A 17,888-nucleotide genomic window follows, 5' to 3' on the forward strand; every position below is an offset into this window, starting at 1 on the left:
TTGCCACCGCAGCCGTCCCCTCCCCTGACGTCACCGCGGCTGGGTGACACCGTGGCTCGCTGGGTGCAGCACCCAGGGCAGGCTCTGGCCGGAAGAGGCCCCGATTTTGGTGTCACCGTCACCCAACGGCACCCCTGGTTGGGAAACCTCCCACTGAGACCCCAGGTCTGGTATGGGATGGGTTTGAGGATGGTGGGGGAGTCCAGGAGGGTCCCCTCACACTTAATCTCCGCCGTCACTCGCCAGGCTGCCGGGTGAAGAGGGATGAGTTCGACGGCCGATGAGACGGGCAACCCGGCCCATGCCATCTTCGAGCGGTTCCTGCGTGCCAGGGAGTGCCGGGAGGTGCTGGGCTGCTTCAGGGAGCTGTGCCAGCAGCTGGGGCTGCAGGGCAGGGGGCTGCAGCTCTACCATGGCCTCAAGGCTGTCCTCAACTCCTGGAGTGCCAAGGGCCTATGGAGCAAACTGGATAAGAAAGCCGGGCACAAGGACTACGACCAGGGCACAGCCTGTGCCAGGACCAAGGTACTGGGGACATGGGGCACTGGGTTTGGGTCCCTCCTTGCCCTGCGTCCTTATCCCCGGGGTAAGAGCATCCCTCAGGGCACCCTGGCCCCCACCCTGGGAGAGGATGCAGGATGTGCCAGGTGGGAGGTTGATGGGGTTTAATGGGACGGTGTGTTAATCGGCACCGCTCCCCTCCCCATGGGGTGATGCCACCTCAGTGCCACCCAGCCAGCGATGTCCTTCCTCCTCCTGGCTGCTCCTCACTGGGGACATCACATGGAGGGCTGCAAAGGGGCAGAGGGACCTGCTGACACCTTTCTGGGAGACAGGAGCATGCCCCCCCCGGGGCTAGGGGACCCTATTTCTGTCCCTCTGTCCCAAAGCTAATGGCTTTTGTCCCCACTGCTGGTGCCCCATCACCCCCCCATCCTGTGGAGGGGCTGGCAGGAGATCAAACCCCAGTTTTGAGCCTGTTGCTGGTGAAATCTCCCAGTTCCTGGGCTGCTGCAGGCAGGAAACAGGCGCACCTTATCTCACCGAGCACTTTAATTGCTGCCATTGCCCCTGCGGAGGCAAGGTTCAGGGAGGAGGGGAGGCGGGGGGCACCCCACAGGGCCCCCCCCTTATTGCAGGGAGAAGCAGTGCTTGCACCCCGGGGAAAAAGGGGAATAGTGGGGAGGGTCAGATCCTGACCTGGGGAAGGGGGGAGATGCTTGTGGCGGTGCTGAGCTCCCCGGGGTTTTACCCCATCCCCAAACCCCTGTTTTTGGGGGGGGTGAGGGGGGTGGGGGTGCCTGTGCCCTTCATGCCACCCGTCCCCTTCGCAGTGCCTGGTGGTGGGGGCCGGCCCCTGCGGGCTGCGGGCGGCCATCGAGCTGGCGCTGCTGGGGGCCCGCGTGGTGCTGCTGGAGAAGCGGGACTCCTTCTCCCGCAACAACGTCCTCCACCTCTGGCCCTTCACCATCCACGACTTGCGGGCCCTGGGCGCCAAGAAGTTCTACGGGCGCTTCTGCACCGGCACGCTGGACCACATCAGTGAGGTTTTTTTTTTGGGGGGGGGGGGGGGGAGACACACTAAGCTCTGCACCCCCGGGGTCCCTCCACTGTGGGCAGCCCAGGGACTGGGGGGTGCAGCCCTGAGTGTTCCCCTCTCTCCCCTCTCCAAGGTATCCGGCAGCTCCAGCTGATCCTGCTGAAGGTGGCTCTGCTCCTGGGGGTGGAGGTGCACATCAACGTGCAGTTCAAGGGCCTCGTCCCCCCCGCAGACACGGCGGGCGGACAGGGTAAGGCATCACTGCGGGGCGGGTGGCATCCCCAGGGACAAGGACAGGGTTGTGGGTGGCCACCCTGAGCCCCCCCAGTCCCTCTGCTAGCCCGGGGCATGCCTTTTTGGGGGGAGGATGAGGTGCAACCCTCTCCCCCACCTCCCTGGATCAGGTCCCAGCTGAGACCCAGCACGCTCGTGACCATCCCTCTCCCCGCAGGTGGCTGGAGGGCTGTGCTGCAGCCCGACTCCTCTCCCCTCAGCCACTACGAGTTCGATGTCCTCATCTCAGCCGGCGGTGGCAAATTTGTCCCCGAAGGTGACAGCAGCGGGTCCCTCCATCCCCGGGACCGGTATTGGCGGGGGCCAATTGGGAGGGAGCAAGTGGGTTTTCACACCTCTCCCATCCTGCAGGATTCAAGCGGAAGGAGACACGGGGGAAGCTGGCCATCGGCATCACCACCAACTTCATCAACCGCCACAGCCGGGCCGAGGTGGAGGTGGCCGAGATCAGCGGCGTAGCCCGAATCTACAACCAGAAATTCTTCCAAAACCTCTACAACAAAACTGGTGGGTGGTCCCAGCCCCGGCTTGGGGGGCCCCTGCCCACCCCCTCCCAGTGCAACCCAGGGATGTCCCCTGCGTGATGGGATGCCTGTCCTCGCAGGGTACCCCATTGCAGGGGACATTTGGTGGCTGAGACCAGAGCGGGGGCTCCCCGTGACCCTGGCGCTGCCCCGTGGCTCAGCTCAGCCCCTTTCCCATCCTCAGGCATCGACCTGGAAAACATCGTCTACTACAAAGACGACACTCACTATTTCGTCATGACGGCCAAGAAGCAGAGCCTGCTCAAGAAGGGGGTCATCCTGGAGGTGAGGAGGGCAGGATCGGGCCCAGGGAGCCCATAGCGATTGGGGGAGCTGGAAGCCTGGATGGTGGGATGCAAATCGTGGGTGCTGGTTTGGCTGCGCACCCCTGGGCTGGTGGGGCTTCGGCAGCCACTGACTGTGCCAGTGTCCTGTGCTGGGGGAAAATCTTTTGGGGGGCCCACAGCCCCAAGCCTGGTGGCACGGCTTCACCCCAGAGCTGGCAACTGCACCCAGGCTGGGGGGCAAACACCCCCTCCTGCATCCCGGCCGGCTTCACCCCATCCCCGTCCCCATCCCTGCAGGACAAAACAGACATCGAGAGCCTCCTGTCCCCGGAGAACGTGAACCGGGACGCCCTCCTCAGCTACGCCAAAGAAGCTGCCAACTTCTCCACCAACTACTGCCTGCCCGAGCTGGAGTTTGCCCTCAACCACCGGGGCCTGCCGGACGTCGACATGTTCGACTTCACCTGCATGACGCGCTCGGAGAACGCAGCTCTGGTGCGGGAGCACAACGGGGCCCGTCTGCTCCTGGGGCTGGTGGGCGACTGCTTGGTGGAGGTGAGGGTCCATGTTGCACCACCGCCGCGTGCCTCAGTTTCCCCTCTCCCTGTGATATATTCCCCCTCCCTAAGCGCTTCTCGCCCCGATGCACCCCAATCCCCAGGACCAGGCTCCCCATGTCCCCGTAGCGGGATGCTTTGGTGGGGTTATCCCCTTCCCCAGCCCCACCAGGGATCTGGGGTGGGTTCAAGGTGGAACCCAGCTCCTCCCCAGACGCAGCCCTACCGGCTCCCTGCTCCCTGCGCGTCCCGCCGCCGCTCCCTGCTTTCATCCCTGGCCAAGCCCAGCAGCTCCCAGCTGCCCCGACCGGCCCCACGGCTCCAGCTCCATCTCTTCCTGCCTTTCCCTTTCCAGCCATTCTGGCCACTGGGCACCGGCGTGGCCAGGGGCTTCCTTGCCGCCTTTGACGCAGCATGGATGGTGCGGCGGTGGGCAGCCGGGACCCCCCCATTGGAGGTGCTGGCCGAGAGGTGAGCGTCCCCATTCCACTGGGCTAGTCCTGGATGGGGCAAGGGTGGTGGCACTGAGCCCAGCCCTGTCCCTTGCACCCAAGGGAGAGCATCTACCAGCACCTCTCGCAGACCTCCCCGGACAACACCCACAAGAACGTCAGCCAGTACAGCATCGACCCGGCCACGCGCTACCCCAACATCAACCTGCAGGCCATCAAAGCCAACCAGGTACCCGGCCCAGGTCTTGCCAAGGGGCAACCAACCAGCCCAGCCTTCCCAGGCGTCAGGGTGACACCAATTTGCATGGTCCCCTGTCCCGCAAGGGTGCGAGGCTGGAGCTGTTGGTCTCCAGGGCATTTAATGCATTGCCTGTTGCAGATGCAGGTGGTTCTGGCGGGAGGTCCAGGGGTCCCCCTTGCCCAGGTCAGCTCCCTGTGCTGGCTCTGGGCAGGTGGTGACCAATGTGTCCCTGTCGGCAGGTCCGGGACCTCTACCTCGTAGGCATGGTGGAGGTGGACCACAAGAGGAAGAGTGACAACCGACTCAGCACTGGTAGGAGCAGCTGGTCCTCCCCTGGCCCCCCCGGCACCCGGACCCCCCATTAATCCCGGCAGCCCATGCCAGAGCCGCTCCTGCCCTGATTTTCCTCCCCATCCTTCTTTTCTCGAGCCCCGGTGGGGGTCCAGCTGGCCACCATGCGCCTCCCAGCAGCGGCTGTGTTTCCGTCCTGGTGGCACCACTGGTTTCTGTTCCCTCTGCCCGTGGCCCCTGTGGGGACACAGCCCCCCAGCAGCCTTTGGTGGGGGGGTTGTCCCCTTCCTTCTTGCCCACACTGATGCTGAGCCATGAAATATTGACAGGTGCTTTATCAACCCACTTATTGAGCCTCGGGGGGTGGTTGCATGGTGGGGACGGGGGGGGGGGTCTTGTGTCACTCCCATTGGACCCCTTTGCTGCTAAACCACTGATGCTGGGAGGGGGAAGTGGGTTGGGGGGAGGGGTTGTCCCCTGCCTCTTTGGGATAGGGACACGTGTGCTGCCTCCCCAGCGGTCTCCGGAGACGCCTACGAAGATCTGCTGCGCTGGTGCCAGGCCAGCACAGCTGGGTACCGTGGTGTGGAGGTGACCGACTTCACCACCTCCTGGACCAGTGGCCTGGCCCTTTGTGCCCTTGTCCATCGCTTCCGCCCTGACCTGCTGTGAGTGCCTGCCACCCCGCTGGGACCCCCCCCACCCCCCTGCCGAGCCCACCCTGATGGCACCCATGTCTCCCCGCAGGGACTTTGACTCTGTGGACACCCAAGATCCCATCCGGACCCACCAGATGATGCTGGACACGGCGGAGCAGGAGCTGGGCATCCAGCCTGTCCTCTCCAGCACCGAGATGGCCACCATGGCAGAGCCCGACCGCCTGGGGCTCATCACCTACCTCAGCCAGTTTTATGAAGCTTTCAAGCCCTCTCCAGGTACGAGATTTTGGGGGGGGGGTTGGTTTATCCTACCCTGAGTCCCACCACCAGGGCTGGCTGGGTGCCCCCCACTTTGTAGGGAGGGTCCCACCAGCGTGGCTGTGTTCCCTCCGTGCAGAGGCAGAGGAGGTCAGCAAGAAGCCATTGTCACCCCTTGGCACACGAGGGGCCATCCTCTTCCTCAGCAAGCTGCAGAAGAGCCGGAACCTGACCCACAAGCGTGCCCAGGTGAGGGACCCCCACTCAGACCCTCGTTACACCCCAAAAACGTGCCCCCCCCATTCTAGCCACCCCCTTTGCATTTGCAGGACAGTGCCCAGAAGGATGCTGAGGCCAAGAAGAGCCGCAGGGACGCCGAGGTGGGTCTGCCCCGGGTTCCTCGAAGGATGCTCTTCTGGGTGCAGTGTCCCCGGGGGAAGGGGGGAAACAGGGCACTGACCCTCCCCTCGGGTTGCTCGTAGCTGGACACGGGGCTGGATGGAGACGCTCTGGACGGTGCCCATGAGCCACCACAAACGGCCACAACGGAGCCAGGGCAGGTCAGTCCTTGTGCCACCCCAGGTTGGGGGGCTCCAGCTCTGGGTGGGTGGGCGCCTGGGGGGGGCAGCAGTGGCTGGTGGGGCCGAGCCAAGGGTTGGGACCTGGGCTGCGCAAGCGAACGCCCACGGGCTCCCGGCTCCTCCCTGCCTGTTTCCTGACCCAACTGGTTTTCCGGAGCCAAGACTTGCCGCTCCCTCCCTGGTGCCAGCAACCCCATCCCGAGCACCCAGACCCACCTCTGCAAGAGGGGCGAAGCCCCCCCCCAGGGCTGCCAGCAAAGCCCTGGAGCAGGGTGGGCACCAGCACCCCGGTGTCACCCCAACCTGTCGTCTCCCCCCCCCCCCCCCCCCGCTGCAGCCGCCTGCCCGGGGGGAGAGCAGCGACGCCTGTTACTTCTGCGGCCGCCGCGTCTACATCCTGGAGCGTGCCAGCGCCGAGGGACGCTTCTTCCACCGCAGCTGCTTCCAGTGCTGGCGCTGCGGGACCACCCTGCGCCTGGGCGACTACGCCTTCGACGAGGAGGACGGTGAGGCGGGTTTTGGGGCGAGGGGATGCTTCGGGGGGGGCAAGGCTTCTCCACCTTGGAGGTCGTCACACAGGTTTCCCTCCCCCCTCCTCCCCCCCCCCCCAGGTCATTTTTACTGCTCGCTTCACTACTCCAATCCCCTCGGCATGGAACTGCCCCAGGATGAGCCCCCGGTGCTGCCCGATGGGGTAAGTCACTGTAAATCCCCGGCGGGGGCGGGGGGGGAAGGGGGGGAGAAGGCAGAAGGTGGAGGGGAGCACTCGGACATGGCCTCACGCTGCATCACCCCTCTGCTGCTGGCTCTGCTCTAGGATGGCACTGCCGACCACCTGCCCTCGGATGCTGGGAGGCCGTGTGTGTCCCCCCAGGAGGGGTCACCCGATCCCCTGCAGCCCCCACCAGCAGCCCCACAGCCAGGGGAAGAGCCTGAAGTAGTGGAGGATGCTGTGGATGCTGGTGACATGGAGGAGCGCAGTGGCGTGGAGGAGCACGGTGGCATGGAGGAGCACGGTGACATAGAGGAGCATGATGACATGAAGCAGCATGGTGATGTGGAGGATTATGGTGACATGGAGGAGCAGGAGCTGCCGGCACAGCCTGAGGGGGACATGAAGGAGGAGGAGGGTGCTGGACCGGAGCCCCGAGGGGCGGCAGAGGAGAGTGAGGAGAGCGGGGGCAGGAGGAAGATTGTCCTCACGCCCCTGGAGAAGCTCAAGCTGTCCATGCTGAACCTCACCGGTGAAGCAGAGCCCGAGCCGCCGCCAAAGCCGGCTCGTCTGCGACTCCAAGCAGCACCTGAGGTCCTCCCTGCTCTGGGGTTGGAACAATGTGCCTGGGAGGAGGAGGAGGAAAGAGCCATGGAGGAAGGTAGGTGGCTGCAAGCTGGAGTCTCCAGCCGAGCAGGGCTGTGGGTCCCTCTGGTACTTGGCCGTGCCCCACACCTTGCTCATGGAGGCACAGGCCCAAAATGACTCTTTTCTTGGGGCAGGGTTGGAGGAGAGTGACAGTGAGGAAGAGAAGGAGGAGGAAGAGGAGGAAGGCACAGACTCCAGCATCACATCAGACTTGGTGAGTGCTTTCCCCGAGCCCCATGGTGGCTGGGGCTCTTGCCGGCGTCTCCTCTCACCAAGGCATTGGCCCTGGCTCTGCCGCCGCTGCTGGGGCAGGAGGGTGCTCAGTGCAGGGACTGACCCCCTGCCCGTGCCACCGTCCCTTCACAGTTCTTGGACCTGGGGGAAGAGGAGAAATACCCCACCTGGAAGCGCACGCTGACCCGCCGGGCCAGGGAAGCCCAGATGAACCGGTTCTGCAAAGCCCAGGTAGCCCCACGGGGGAGAGCAGGGTCCCCAGCCCAGCGCTGTCCCCTGTCTCCTCCATCCCACTGCCAGTGGCCACATGCAGGTGCTGGCCCGCAGACAAGCACTGCCCTTCCCTTGCAGACCATCCAGAGGCGGCTGGAGGAGATTGAGGTGACATTCCGGGAGCTGGAGCAGCAGGGCATCAAGCTGGAGAAGTTACTCCGGGATGAGGATGGTAGGGCCAGGGTGGACGGGCCACCGTGACCCCCATGGCCAGGGGTGGGGGGTCTGTGCCCTGCTCACACCCTGCCTCTGCCACCCCATAGGTAGCCCAGCTGACAAGAAGACGGAGTGGATGAACCAGCTGCTGTACCTGGTCCAGAAGAAGAACAGCCTGGTGAGCGAGGAGTCAGATCTCATGATTGTGTAAGGTTTGGGGGGATGTTCCCTGGGGGGGAAGGTGCAGGGGGCTCAGGTCACCCCAGTCCCCCGAGCCCAGCACCCCCTTTCCCTCCCCACAGGGTGCAGGAGCTGAAGCTGGAGGAGCAGCAGTGGCAGCTTGACCAGAAGCTCCGCCACTACATGAACAGGGAGGGTGAGTGCCAGCACATGCCCGGTGGGGGGGTCCCTATGCCTGGTGGGGGGAGCAGGGCTGGGGCTGTGGTGTCGTCCCCAGTCCCGCTCCAGCCCCCTGCTCCCGCAGAGTCCCTGAAGACGCCCGAGGATCGCGTGGTTGAGCAGGAGATCCTGACGCAGCTGGTGGAGGTGGTGAACAAGCGCAACGCCCTCATTCACATCCAGGAGGAGAAGCGGCTCAGCGAGCTGCAGGCCTGATCCGTGCAGCCCCAGGACCTACCGGTTCCTCCCCGGGGTGGGGGGACAAGTGGTCCCTACCCCAGCAGAGCATCACCCCGAGCTGCTTCTGAAGATGGTGATGCCTGAGCTGCCCGCAGGGAGCTGCTGCGGCGAATCCAGGTCCCCGCTTGCCAAAGCCTGCTGTGGAGGGGCCAGGACCTGCTGGTGGATGCCCATGTTGGGAGACACCAAGGAGCACCCCACCTTTGGGGTGCAGAGAGGGTGTCCCCACGCTTGGCTGGATTGCCTTTGCCTTGTGCTTGCTTGAAAATAAGATTTGCAGGGGGCTGCGAAGCACGGGGCTCTGCCCTGGGTTTCCTACAGGAGGAAGAAGCCCCACAGGGGAGTGGGGTCTCCCCGGATCAGGAGGTCCCACAGCCATCACCCCTTCGAGGGGACGCTGCCTGGAGGCTTGGCCAGGGCATCCAAAGCATTTTGTTTGGCAGAGCCCTTTGTGCTGGAGCTGCCCCACTGGCTGCTGGTGGGAGAGGTGGCTCCATCGCTGCCCAGCCAGCCCCATGCCCCGGGCACCAAAGGGCTTCACTCCCGGCACTGAGGACATGACTGCAGCCACCACAGGCAGATCACAGTGGAGATGCCAAACGTGGAGGGGCAACATCAGGAGCAGCCCCTGCAAGCCAACCCAGAAGTTCCTTCACAGCTGGGGACATCCATCCTAACCCAGGACAGCCATCCGAGCCTGGGATGTCCATCTTAACCCACGACATTGATCCCAGCTGGGGCCATCCTAGGCCAGAAGTTCTATCCTAACCTGGGACAACCATCCCAGCTGAGTACACCCATTGTAACCTAGGACGTCCATCCCAGCTGACGACATCCGTCCTAACCCAGGACATCCATTCCAGCCTGGGACATCTGGCTCTGCGAGTCGGGTCAGTGACAGACAGATGGGGCTGATGCCACCGTTCTCCATCACTGCTTTTGGGTGCTACATCCACATTGTCCCCAGCCATTGCAGGAAACCAGGGTCAGAACCCCGCTGCAAGATCCCAGGGGCTCCCCAGCTTTTTGTCCAGCAGGTCCCCATGGGGATTCTGCCCAGGGCCGGCACAGTGTGACACCGAGGACCAGGGATGCCAGCGGCCGTGTCCTCCTTGCCCCTTTGGGTACTCCCCTGCTTGGCAATGCCAAACTGGCCTTTGCACAGACTTCTCAGACCTTTCTGGGGTCCCCTGTTGTTGTGGGGTGGCCTCCGTGGCCTAAATGGTGCTTACGGCAGCCCCAGCCGTGTGGGACACGGGGGTCCCGGGCGCGGGCTCCTTCAGTGCCTCCCCCAACCCTCCTGCCCACCCTTCGTTTGTACCAGCCCCATTATCCTGCTGCGACCCCCCCCCACCCCATTCCCTTCAAATAAAGCCTCCCTGACCTGGTGCCAAGGGTTAAAAGACCGCCTTTATTTTCTATCCGAGTCAAATCTGGTTGCCGGAGCAGTCACCAGCTTTCAGCAGGAGCCCCCGAGGCCGCCCCGGGCAAGGGCAGGCTGAGCCTCTTGAGCCTCCCGGCCTCGCTGGCGGGTCCCTCCAGGTATAAAAAACATAGCAATTAAAATCCGCCTCTGCTGTGGTTCCCACGGGGGCCAACGCGATGAATCTGCCCCAAAAATCTTAATTTCACCCAGAGAGGCGGCTGTCGAACCTGCGCTACCGAGCCGGCCGCAGCGCTGCTCACCTAAAACTTGAAGTCAACTAGAAAAGGGGACCGAAAGGGGCCAGGATGGGGCTGGGGGTGGGGAAGGGGGGGGGGGGGGAGATGGGGATGACAATGTGGGCCACCCACGTCCCCAGCTCAGCTGTCACTGGGACGCTCCTGCAGCGCCCGCAGGGCCATCCGCATCTGCTCCTCGGTGCCCTGCAGCATCTTCACCTCCATGGTGTGGAAGAGGTGGAGGCCGGTGGCGAGGAGGAGGACGCCGATGGCGAGGAAGGCCAGCAGGGCGAAGGAGAGCTTGGGGAAAGGTTGCCCGGCCCCCAGCCCCGCCAGCGTGCCCAGGGCGGCCGCTGCCTGCAGCAGCAGCAGCAGCAGGGCCAGCACGGCCATCCTGCCCGTGGAGTAGCGCTGCCGCTGCGCTGCCCGCAGCCCCACGCCCACCTCCGTCCGCGCCTCCGTCACCACGTCCACCAGCATCGCCTCTGCAGGGGACAGGGGCGGCTCAGTGGGGTGGCACCCCCCCTGCGCCCCTTTTTCATAGAACCATAGAACGGTTTGGGTTGGAAGCGACCTTAAAGATCATAGAGTTCCAACCCCCCCCCCCCCCCTGCCCTGGGCAGGGACACCTCCCACCACACCAGGTTGCTCCAACCCCCCTCCAACCTGGCCTTGAACCCCTCCAGGGATGGGGCAGCCACAGCTTCTCTGGGCAACCTGGGCCAGGCTCTCACCACCCTCACAGCAAAGAAGTTCTTCCCCACATCTCAGCTCAATCTCCCCTCTGTCAGTGTCAAACCCTTCCCCCTCCTCCTATGGCTCCCCTCCCTGATCCAGAGTCCCTCCCCAGCTTTCCTGGAGCCCCTTTAGGGACTGGAAGGGGCTCTAAGGTCTCCCTGGAGCCTCCTCTTCTCCTGGCTTTTTTCCCTATTCCCACCACTCTGCCCTGTCCATTCACCCCTCCACAAGCAGCACCCCAAGGGATTCCCTAAGCAAGAGGAAACATCACCCAAAATTCCATCCAACTCCACCAGTTGGCACGTGAGGGACCCTGGCAGTGCCCCCTTGCCCCCTCCTTACCAGCTGTGCCCAATGTGTCACCCACAGCCTGTTCCTGCCTCCGGATCTGCAGCGTTGCCATCACGGCTTCATGGTCCGAGAAGGGGATGTCCATGCCCGGGGCTGTCCCGGTGGTGGTCTTCAGTTCTTCACACTTCACCATGAAGCTGGAGATGGCCTGGGCAAGGGGACGAGGGAGGGGTCATACCAGCACCTCACACCCCCCCCCCCGCCACCCGCAGCCGGTGACCGAGGGCCCCCCCGTTACCTTGTAGAGGATGTAGTCGATGCGGATGCCCAGCGGGAAGGGCAGCAGCTCTGACTTGACGGTGAAGCAGTTGTTGGGGACAAGGGTGCAGCCGTCCTCACAGCCCTAAGAGCAACAGCTGGGTCGGGGTGGGGGGCTCTGGGTGTACCCCAGGATCCCACGCACCCCCTGGCCGCTCACCTCAAAGCGCGTGGCCTCGGCAAAGGCATCCCGCAGCCCCGTCCAGCCGCGCAGCAGCCGGATGCCCACATCTTCGGGGTGCATGTTCAGGTCCCCCCCCACCAGCACCACATCAGCCGCCTTTGAGGTGTGTCTGCGGGGACAGGGACGGCTAACCCCCTTCCCCACCCAGCCCAGCGCTGGACTGGGATTACTGGGACACCCCCCCACCACCACCTCCCAGTGCTCCTCAGCCTTACTCCTGGCTGGGACTGGTAGCAACTGGGAGCTCTCTGCAGTGGAAGCCCCAGGGATGGGGGTGACCGCGCACACCCTGGAGGACCCGGAGCGGGGGGACCCCATGGGACACCCCACGGCTGCTCACCGGATGAACTGTGCCAGCTCCCAGGCCTGCACCAGGCGGTGGGGCAGGTAGGCGTCCTTCTCCCGGCAGTACTCGGCATGCAGCTGGCAAGAGGGGGGCAAAGTGGCAGTGACCCCCCATGCCGGCATTTGCCCTGCTCCTAGGCTCCCTGCAAACCCACCCAGCCCCTCTAGATGGTCCCTTTGGGGTCTGGCCGATCCCTGCCTTCATCCCATCCCCCTGGGGACAGCCTGGGATGATGCTCACCCCACTGCACAGCCAGGTTGTGGGGTCACTGTCCCACTCCCCGAGCAATATTTCATTAAATCAGCGCATAGTCCCGGGAGAGGTGGTCCAGAGCAGTGGTAAAAGCAAGGGGACAGCGAAGGAGGTGTATGGCCACTTGTCCCCCAGCTCCCCATCGTCCCCCCCCTGCCATGTCCTTCCCCAAAGTACTCACATGGGTGACATAGACGTTGAAGATGATCCCGGAGATCTTAATGATGACGAGGCCGACGGACTTGCCGCAGAACCAGTCCCCATGCTGGAGCTGAGGAGAGGAAGGGGAGCAGGCTGGGGCCAGTGAGGCTCTGTGGGGCTGGGCCCCATGGCACTGCATGCCCCCCACACCCCACTCACCATGTAGGGGTACCCGTTCAGTGAGTACTGGTAGAGGAGCGTGTCCAGGATGGGGAACCGGGAGAAGACACAAAGGCCGCTGCCAATCACCCCACTGCGGGAGGGGAAAAGCACGGTGAGGCAACACGCCCCCCCCTCTTCTGCCTCCCCCCAGCCCCGAGCCAAGGGGGCTCCCTGGATGCCTGGGTCCCAGTGTGATCCCATGAGCCCCCCACTCTCCAAGCATGGGGTGTCCCTCGGTGACAGAGGTGACCTACAGCACCCGCACTTGTCTCTCCGTGTGGCAAACACTGAGGAGATGGCACAGCCCTGCCACAGCCCCATGGACAGCCCCGGGGTTTGGGGGGGGGGGGGGGGCGCTGACACAGCCCCCTCTCACCTGCGGAAGTAATGAGAGAAGGGGTAGCAGCTTCCCAGCTTCACCTTCAGGTCGCTGTAGTCCCGCTCGCTCCACACCTGGAGAACAGCGGGACAGGCTGAGAACGGGTACGCTCATCTCACGGGCTGAGAACAGGCACACTCATCTCATGGGCTGAGAACAGGCACACTCGTCTCATGGGCTCGGAACGGGCACACTTGTCTCATGGCTCACGGGCTGAGAACGGGCACACTCATCTCACGGGCTGGGAACAGGCACACTCGTCTCATGGCTCATGGGCTGAGAACAGACACGCTCAGCTCATGGGCTGCCCTCACCTCCTGGAGAAGCACCAGGTCGAAGCCCTCCCGGCGCAGCATGTCCCCGATGAGCTGGACACGCTCCTGCCGCCGCTTGCTCAGGTAGCGGATGGCCCTGCCAGAAAGGGGTGGGATGTCACAGCTTGGGGGGAACGGGGTGACAGGGGCTGTTGGGGCACACCGGGACCCGAAACAGGGGAGACAAGGCTCCAGTGCTGGTATGGGAAGGATGCAGATTTGGGGAGATGGGAGAGGAGGGAGAAAGGGCCATGTGAGGACATGGGGACAAGAGGGAGGTGCAGGAACATCTGTCCCCTGTTTGGGCACAGCTTTTCCTGACTGCAAAACTGAGGCAGCTGGTTGGGGTGCGAAAATGGGGGACCCTATTTGGGGGGAGCAGGCACAGATGGGACAGGGGGCACTGCTCAGCCGAGCACCTCATGACCTGGGGCTGGGAGAGCGGTGCAGCCATGAAAAGTAAGGGACACGAAGGTGACACCAAAGTGGGACCCCTCTCCCGGTGTGTGGGGGGGTCCCTGTCCCCACCCGTGCGCCCCAGTGCGGCCATGGTGAACTCTGGACTCACCAGCAGTTGAGGTCGAAGACACGGAGCCGCAGGGTGGGATCTCCCTCCATCGCTCACCAGGGCTTCACTGGAGCCGGAGGGGAACAGCAGGCAGACGGGGAGTCCTGCAGGGAGAAGGTTGGGGTGACAGGCCCGGGGAGCTGGCGCAGGGCACGGGGCAGACCCAGGGTGCCAAGGGCGCAGGGGCTGAGCCAAGGCAAAGACCAGGAGGGAGGAGCACTTGGGATGCTCCTGCGTGGCCCATCCCGCCACCCCAACTTGCTCCCAAATAGGGACCCACCTACCCAAACCACATGGGTGACCCCTCCATCCTGCAGATGGGGACACGGGTGGGCCAGGGATGGGGTACAAGGTTCAAACCCCTTGTCTGTCAGCAAGATTTGCTCCCGGATGGACTTTAAACCCCGGGTTCAAAGTGGCACTGTGAGGTACGGGCATGGGACACCCCACCACCCACCGCCCCTCTTGGGGAGCCCACGGACACTCTGGAAGACCCCAAACCCCGCAGCCCCCAGCAGCTCCCGCCGCAGCCCCAGCACTGTTTGCTGGGTGGCTCTGCCTGGCCCGCTTCCCCCCGACCCCCCGCCTCTCCCGGGGGCTCTGGCTGTTTCGGAAGGGGCAAAGAGCGGACGCGGGGCTCCAGGGTGCCGGGGGCAGACAGTGGGGTGCAGGCAGCTGGGGGCAGGCAGCCAGGTACAGGCAACTGGGTACAGGCAGCCAGGTACAGCAGCGGGGAACAGGCAGCCAGGTACAGGCAGCAGGCAACAGGCAGCCGGGTACAGGCAGCCGGGAACAGCAGTAGGCAACAGGCAGGCAGGTACAGGTAGCCAGGTACAGGCAACCGGGTGCAGGCAGCCAGGTACAGGCAGCGGGGAACAGGCAGGCGGGTACAGGCAGCCAGGTACAGGCAGCAGGCAACAGGCAGCCGGGTACAGGCAGCCGGGAACAGCAGTAGGCAACAGGCAGGCAGGTACAGGTAGCCAGGTACAGGCAACCGGGTGCAGGCAGCCAGGTACAGGCAGCGGGGAACAGGCAGGCGGGTACAGGCAGCCAGGTACAGGCAACCGGGTGCAGGCAGCGGGGAACAGGCAGCCGGGTACAGGCAGCCGGGTACAGGCAGCCGGGCTGTGCCTGCCCCGCCGGGATTACCGAGCGGCTCATCCCGTCCCTGCGCCGTGCTAATACCGGCGTCTGCTACCGGGGCTGAGCCCCCCCGGGCTGCTCCCCCCGCCGCTGCCCCCCCCCCCCCCCCCGCAACCTCCCCGCAAACCCCCCAGCAGAGCTCCCGGCGGAACCGGAGCCGGGGCGGGAGCGCAGCGGGTCAGGAATGCGGAGCAACAGGCGGAACTGGGACGGGAGCGCGGAGCAACAGGCGGAGATGGAGAGAGGAGCAACAGGCGGAACCGGGGGACGGGAGCGCGGAGCAACAGGCGGAACCGGGGGACGGGAGCGCGGAGCAACAGGCGGAGCGCGGCGGGGGGAGCGCGGAGCGGGGCCGGGGCGCGGAGCGGACCTGGAGCGGCGCGGGGGCCGCGGGAACTACGCGTCCCGGCAGGCAACGGCGCGGAAGGGGAAAGGGAAGGGGAAGGAGAAAGGAAGGGAGCGGGGCGGGCCGGCCCCGGGAGGCGGTGCGCGGTGGGGGCGGGAGGGGTGCCGGGGGGGGGGAGTGGTGATGGGGTGCGATAGGGGTGGGATGGGGTGCGATAGGGGTGGGATGGGGTGCGGTGGCGGGCGGGCCGAGGGGCACAGGGGGGGAGCAAAGCAGCCCCGGCAGCTCCTGTCATCATAGAATCACAGAATGGTTTGGGTTGGAAGCGACCTTAAAGATCATTGAGTTCCAACCCCCCCCCTGCTCTGCCCTGGGCAGGGACACCTCCCACCACACCAGGTTGCTCCAAGCCCCCTCCAACCTGGCCTTGAACCCCTCCAGGGATGGGGCAGCCACAGCTTCTCTGGGCAACCTGGGCCAGGCTCTCACCACCCTCACAGCAAAGAAGTTCTTCCTCACATCTCAGCTCCATCTCCCCTCTTTCAGTGTCAAACCCTTCCCCCTCCTCCTATGGCTCCCCTCCCTGATCCAGAGTCCCTCCCCAGCTTTCCTGGAGCCCCTGTAGGGACTGGAAGGGGCCTAATGGCATCGGGGATCGGCCGGGGTGCCAGGCTCTGCCCTTGGGGATGGGCACTTAAATACTATGATTTGGTTCCAGAAAGGGGAAAAGCGTTTGGTGTTAAAACATGCCATCTGGGGCCCCCGGTTCTGGGGTGTACGGAATAGCCAAGGCGCTGCCAGCAGGGCTCTGATGGGTGTTCCTTACTGGTGGGACAGACTCAGCCCTCCATTACCTGGTGCCAGGGTGGGCAAGGATGGGTACCCCTAAAATATGTGTCCCTGAACCCAGTGCTGCTGTGGGGAAGTGCAGGGAAGTGTTTGCCGTAGGGTGGGCTAACCCAGCAGTCGCCTTTCCCAAGCAAACCCACCCCCAGTGATGCAAACCGCATCCCAGTGCCCAGAACTGGGGTCCTGGGAGAAGCCATACCCAGCCAAGGGGTTTCGTGGGCTGCGGCAGCCCCCGCAGTCCCGGCTGTTGAAGAAAAACCACAAGAAATAAAAAAAAATACAAACTTCAGAACAACTTGAGCCAACCCATGAACAAATAATTTTAATGTTGGTTTTTTTTTTTTTTTTCAGCAGACCGTAGTTTTCTCGGAGCTCCACAGTCTCCTCTCTTTGAAGTTGGACAGATACAGTAAACACAACAAATATATGATACAACCCATCACAGCTGGATTAAAAAAAAAAATACACAAAATATAATACATAAAAAAAAATGGATTTTTAACATTGTGGACTGACACAGCTCTAAAAATGGTGATTGTAACCCTGGTAAGCTTTACAAAGTCTTTAAAAAAATAAAACAGTACTTCATGTGAAATTCATAAATACACTGGAGGAGAACGGAGGGGCTGGGGGGAAAAAGGGGAGGGGGGGGGGGTGTGAGAAAACGTCTCTGGGATTGTGGCTAAACCCCGGCCGGGGCCGTTGGGGGCACCGTGTGCGTGGGGTGCGGGTGGGATGGAGGGATGGAGGCATAAACCGGTCCAGTTAACGAAGAACTTCATCCCCCGTGGGGGGGGGGGGCCGGGAGCAGGGCACGCCTGGGTTTTATGGCGGGGAAGTTTTGAGTTTTCATTCCCAGAGTTTTAGATCGGCGAGTGAAACGGAAGAAAGAAAAAAGAACCATGAAAACAACAAACAAACAAACAAACAAACAAACATGCTACATATGAGAACTCGGCCGGGCAGCCCCGGCACAGCCCTGGGATGGGATGCCGGTGCCTTTCCCTGGATTTTTGTCCTCTCTCTTTCCCCCCTCGCTCGCCTCCCTCCAGCCCCACCACCGAGTCCTTGCCCGGGCGCGGGGCCGGGGTGGCTCTGCCCTGTCCCCTGGGGATGGGTGGCTTTTCCCGGCAACGAGAGGTCGAAGTCCCCATGCCTGGCAGGACACGTGGCACCGCAATGGCAGCCAAGGCTCTTTCCTGAGCTCTGGGGCTGCTCCTGCTCCTCTGCACCCAGCAGCATCGAGCTGTCCCCCTCCGTGACCCCCCCCCCCCCCATCCCGGGCTCCAGCACCCCTCGAACCGCTCCTGTCCCACAGCACCTGGCTCTGCACCTCCCGCTGCCTTCATTCCTCTGCTGGCACGAGAAACCCGGCCAGACCCGGCCATCTCGGGCTCCCTGCCCTTCCACCACCACCACCACCACCCTGCTCCGTGCCACCACCACCAAACCCAACCTCTGTCCCTCTGCGTCCCCTCCTGCGCCCTGGGGATGCTGTCCCCAGGGACAGCCACAGCCTCGGGACCGGGAATGCTGCCTTGGCTTATTTTGGGCTGAAGCCACAAAAACAAGCTCCAAGCAGACCCGGTCCCCTCTCCTGCTGTCCCTCCTGCCCTCTGTCCCCTCTTTGTCCCCAACTCTGCCCACTCACAGCCTGGCCCTGCATTGCCCAACATGCTTCTCCCGGCACGAGCTGCTTCCCTGGCCGCTTCCCGTGGGATACAGGGAGCCGCTGGAGCAGCTGCGGAGAGCGGCCAAAACCAGAACATTCAACATAGAAAAAAAGGCA

The 17,888-nt window shown here is 63.8% G+C and overlaps 2 protein-coding genes across 2 annotated transcripts; one reads left to right on the top strand and one right to left on the bottom strand.

The window, feature by feature from the left end:
* Window positions 1-264: 264 nt before the first annotated feature.
* MICAL1 (microtubule associated monooxygenase, calponin and LIM domain containing 1) lies at window positions 265-9,745 on the top strand. Its single transcript, XM_074163189.1, has 24 exons — window positions 265-525; window positions 1,335-1,542; window positions 1,674-1,790; window positions 1,992-2,090; window positions 2,186-2,341; window positions 2,543-2,643; window positions 2,943-3,200; window positions 3,558-3,673; window positions 3,757-3,883; window positions 4,135-4,207; window positions 4,704-4,854; window positions 4,934-5,121; window positions 5,243-5,352; window positions 5,433-5,483; window positions 5,586-5,663; window positions 6,022-6,190; window positions 6,296-6,378; window positions 6,502-7,057; window positions 7,179-7,258; window positions 7,411-7,509; window positions 7,630-7,723; window positions 7,815-7,914; window positions 8,010-8,083; window positions 8,192-9,745. The coding sequence occupies exons 1-24, from the start codon at window positions 265-267 to the stop codon at window positions 8,320-8,322; spliced, it is 3,480 nt and encodes a 1,159-aa protein (XP_074019290.1). The 3' UTR covers window positions 8,323-9,745.
* A 404-nt stretch (window positions 9,746-10,149) lies between these two features.
* Window positions 10,150-13,811, bottom strand: SMPD2 (sphingomyelin phosphodiesterase 2). The gene is made up of 10 exons (XM_074163536.1): window positions 13,762-13,811; window positions 13,194-13,290; window positions 12,877-12,953; window positions 12,498-12,591; window positions 12,319-12,408; window positions 11,880-11,962; window positions 11,516-11,648; window positions 11,336-11,440; window positions 11,089-11,245; window positions 10,150-10,493 (listed from the first exon to the last, which is right to left on the bottom strand). The coding sequence occupies exons 1-10, from the start codon at window positions 13,809-13,811 to the stop codon at window positions 10,150-10,152; spliced, it is 1,230 nt and encodes a 409-aa protein (XP_074019637.1).
* Window positions 13,812-17,888: the final 4,077 nt, after the last annotated feature.

The sequence above is a fragment of the Numenius arquata genome, chromosome 24, assembly GCF_964106895.1.
Source record: "Numenius arquata chromosome 24, bNumArq3.hap1.1, whole genome shotgun sequence".
Taxonomy (NCBI): domain Eukaryota; kingdom Metazoa; phylum Chordata; class Aves; order Charadriiformes; family Scolopacidae; genus Numenius; species Numenius arquata.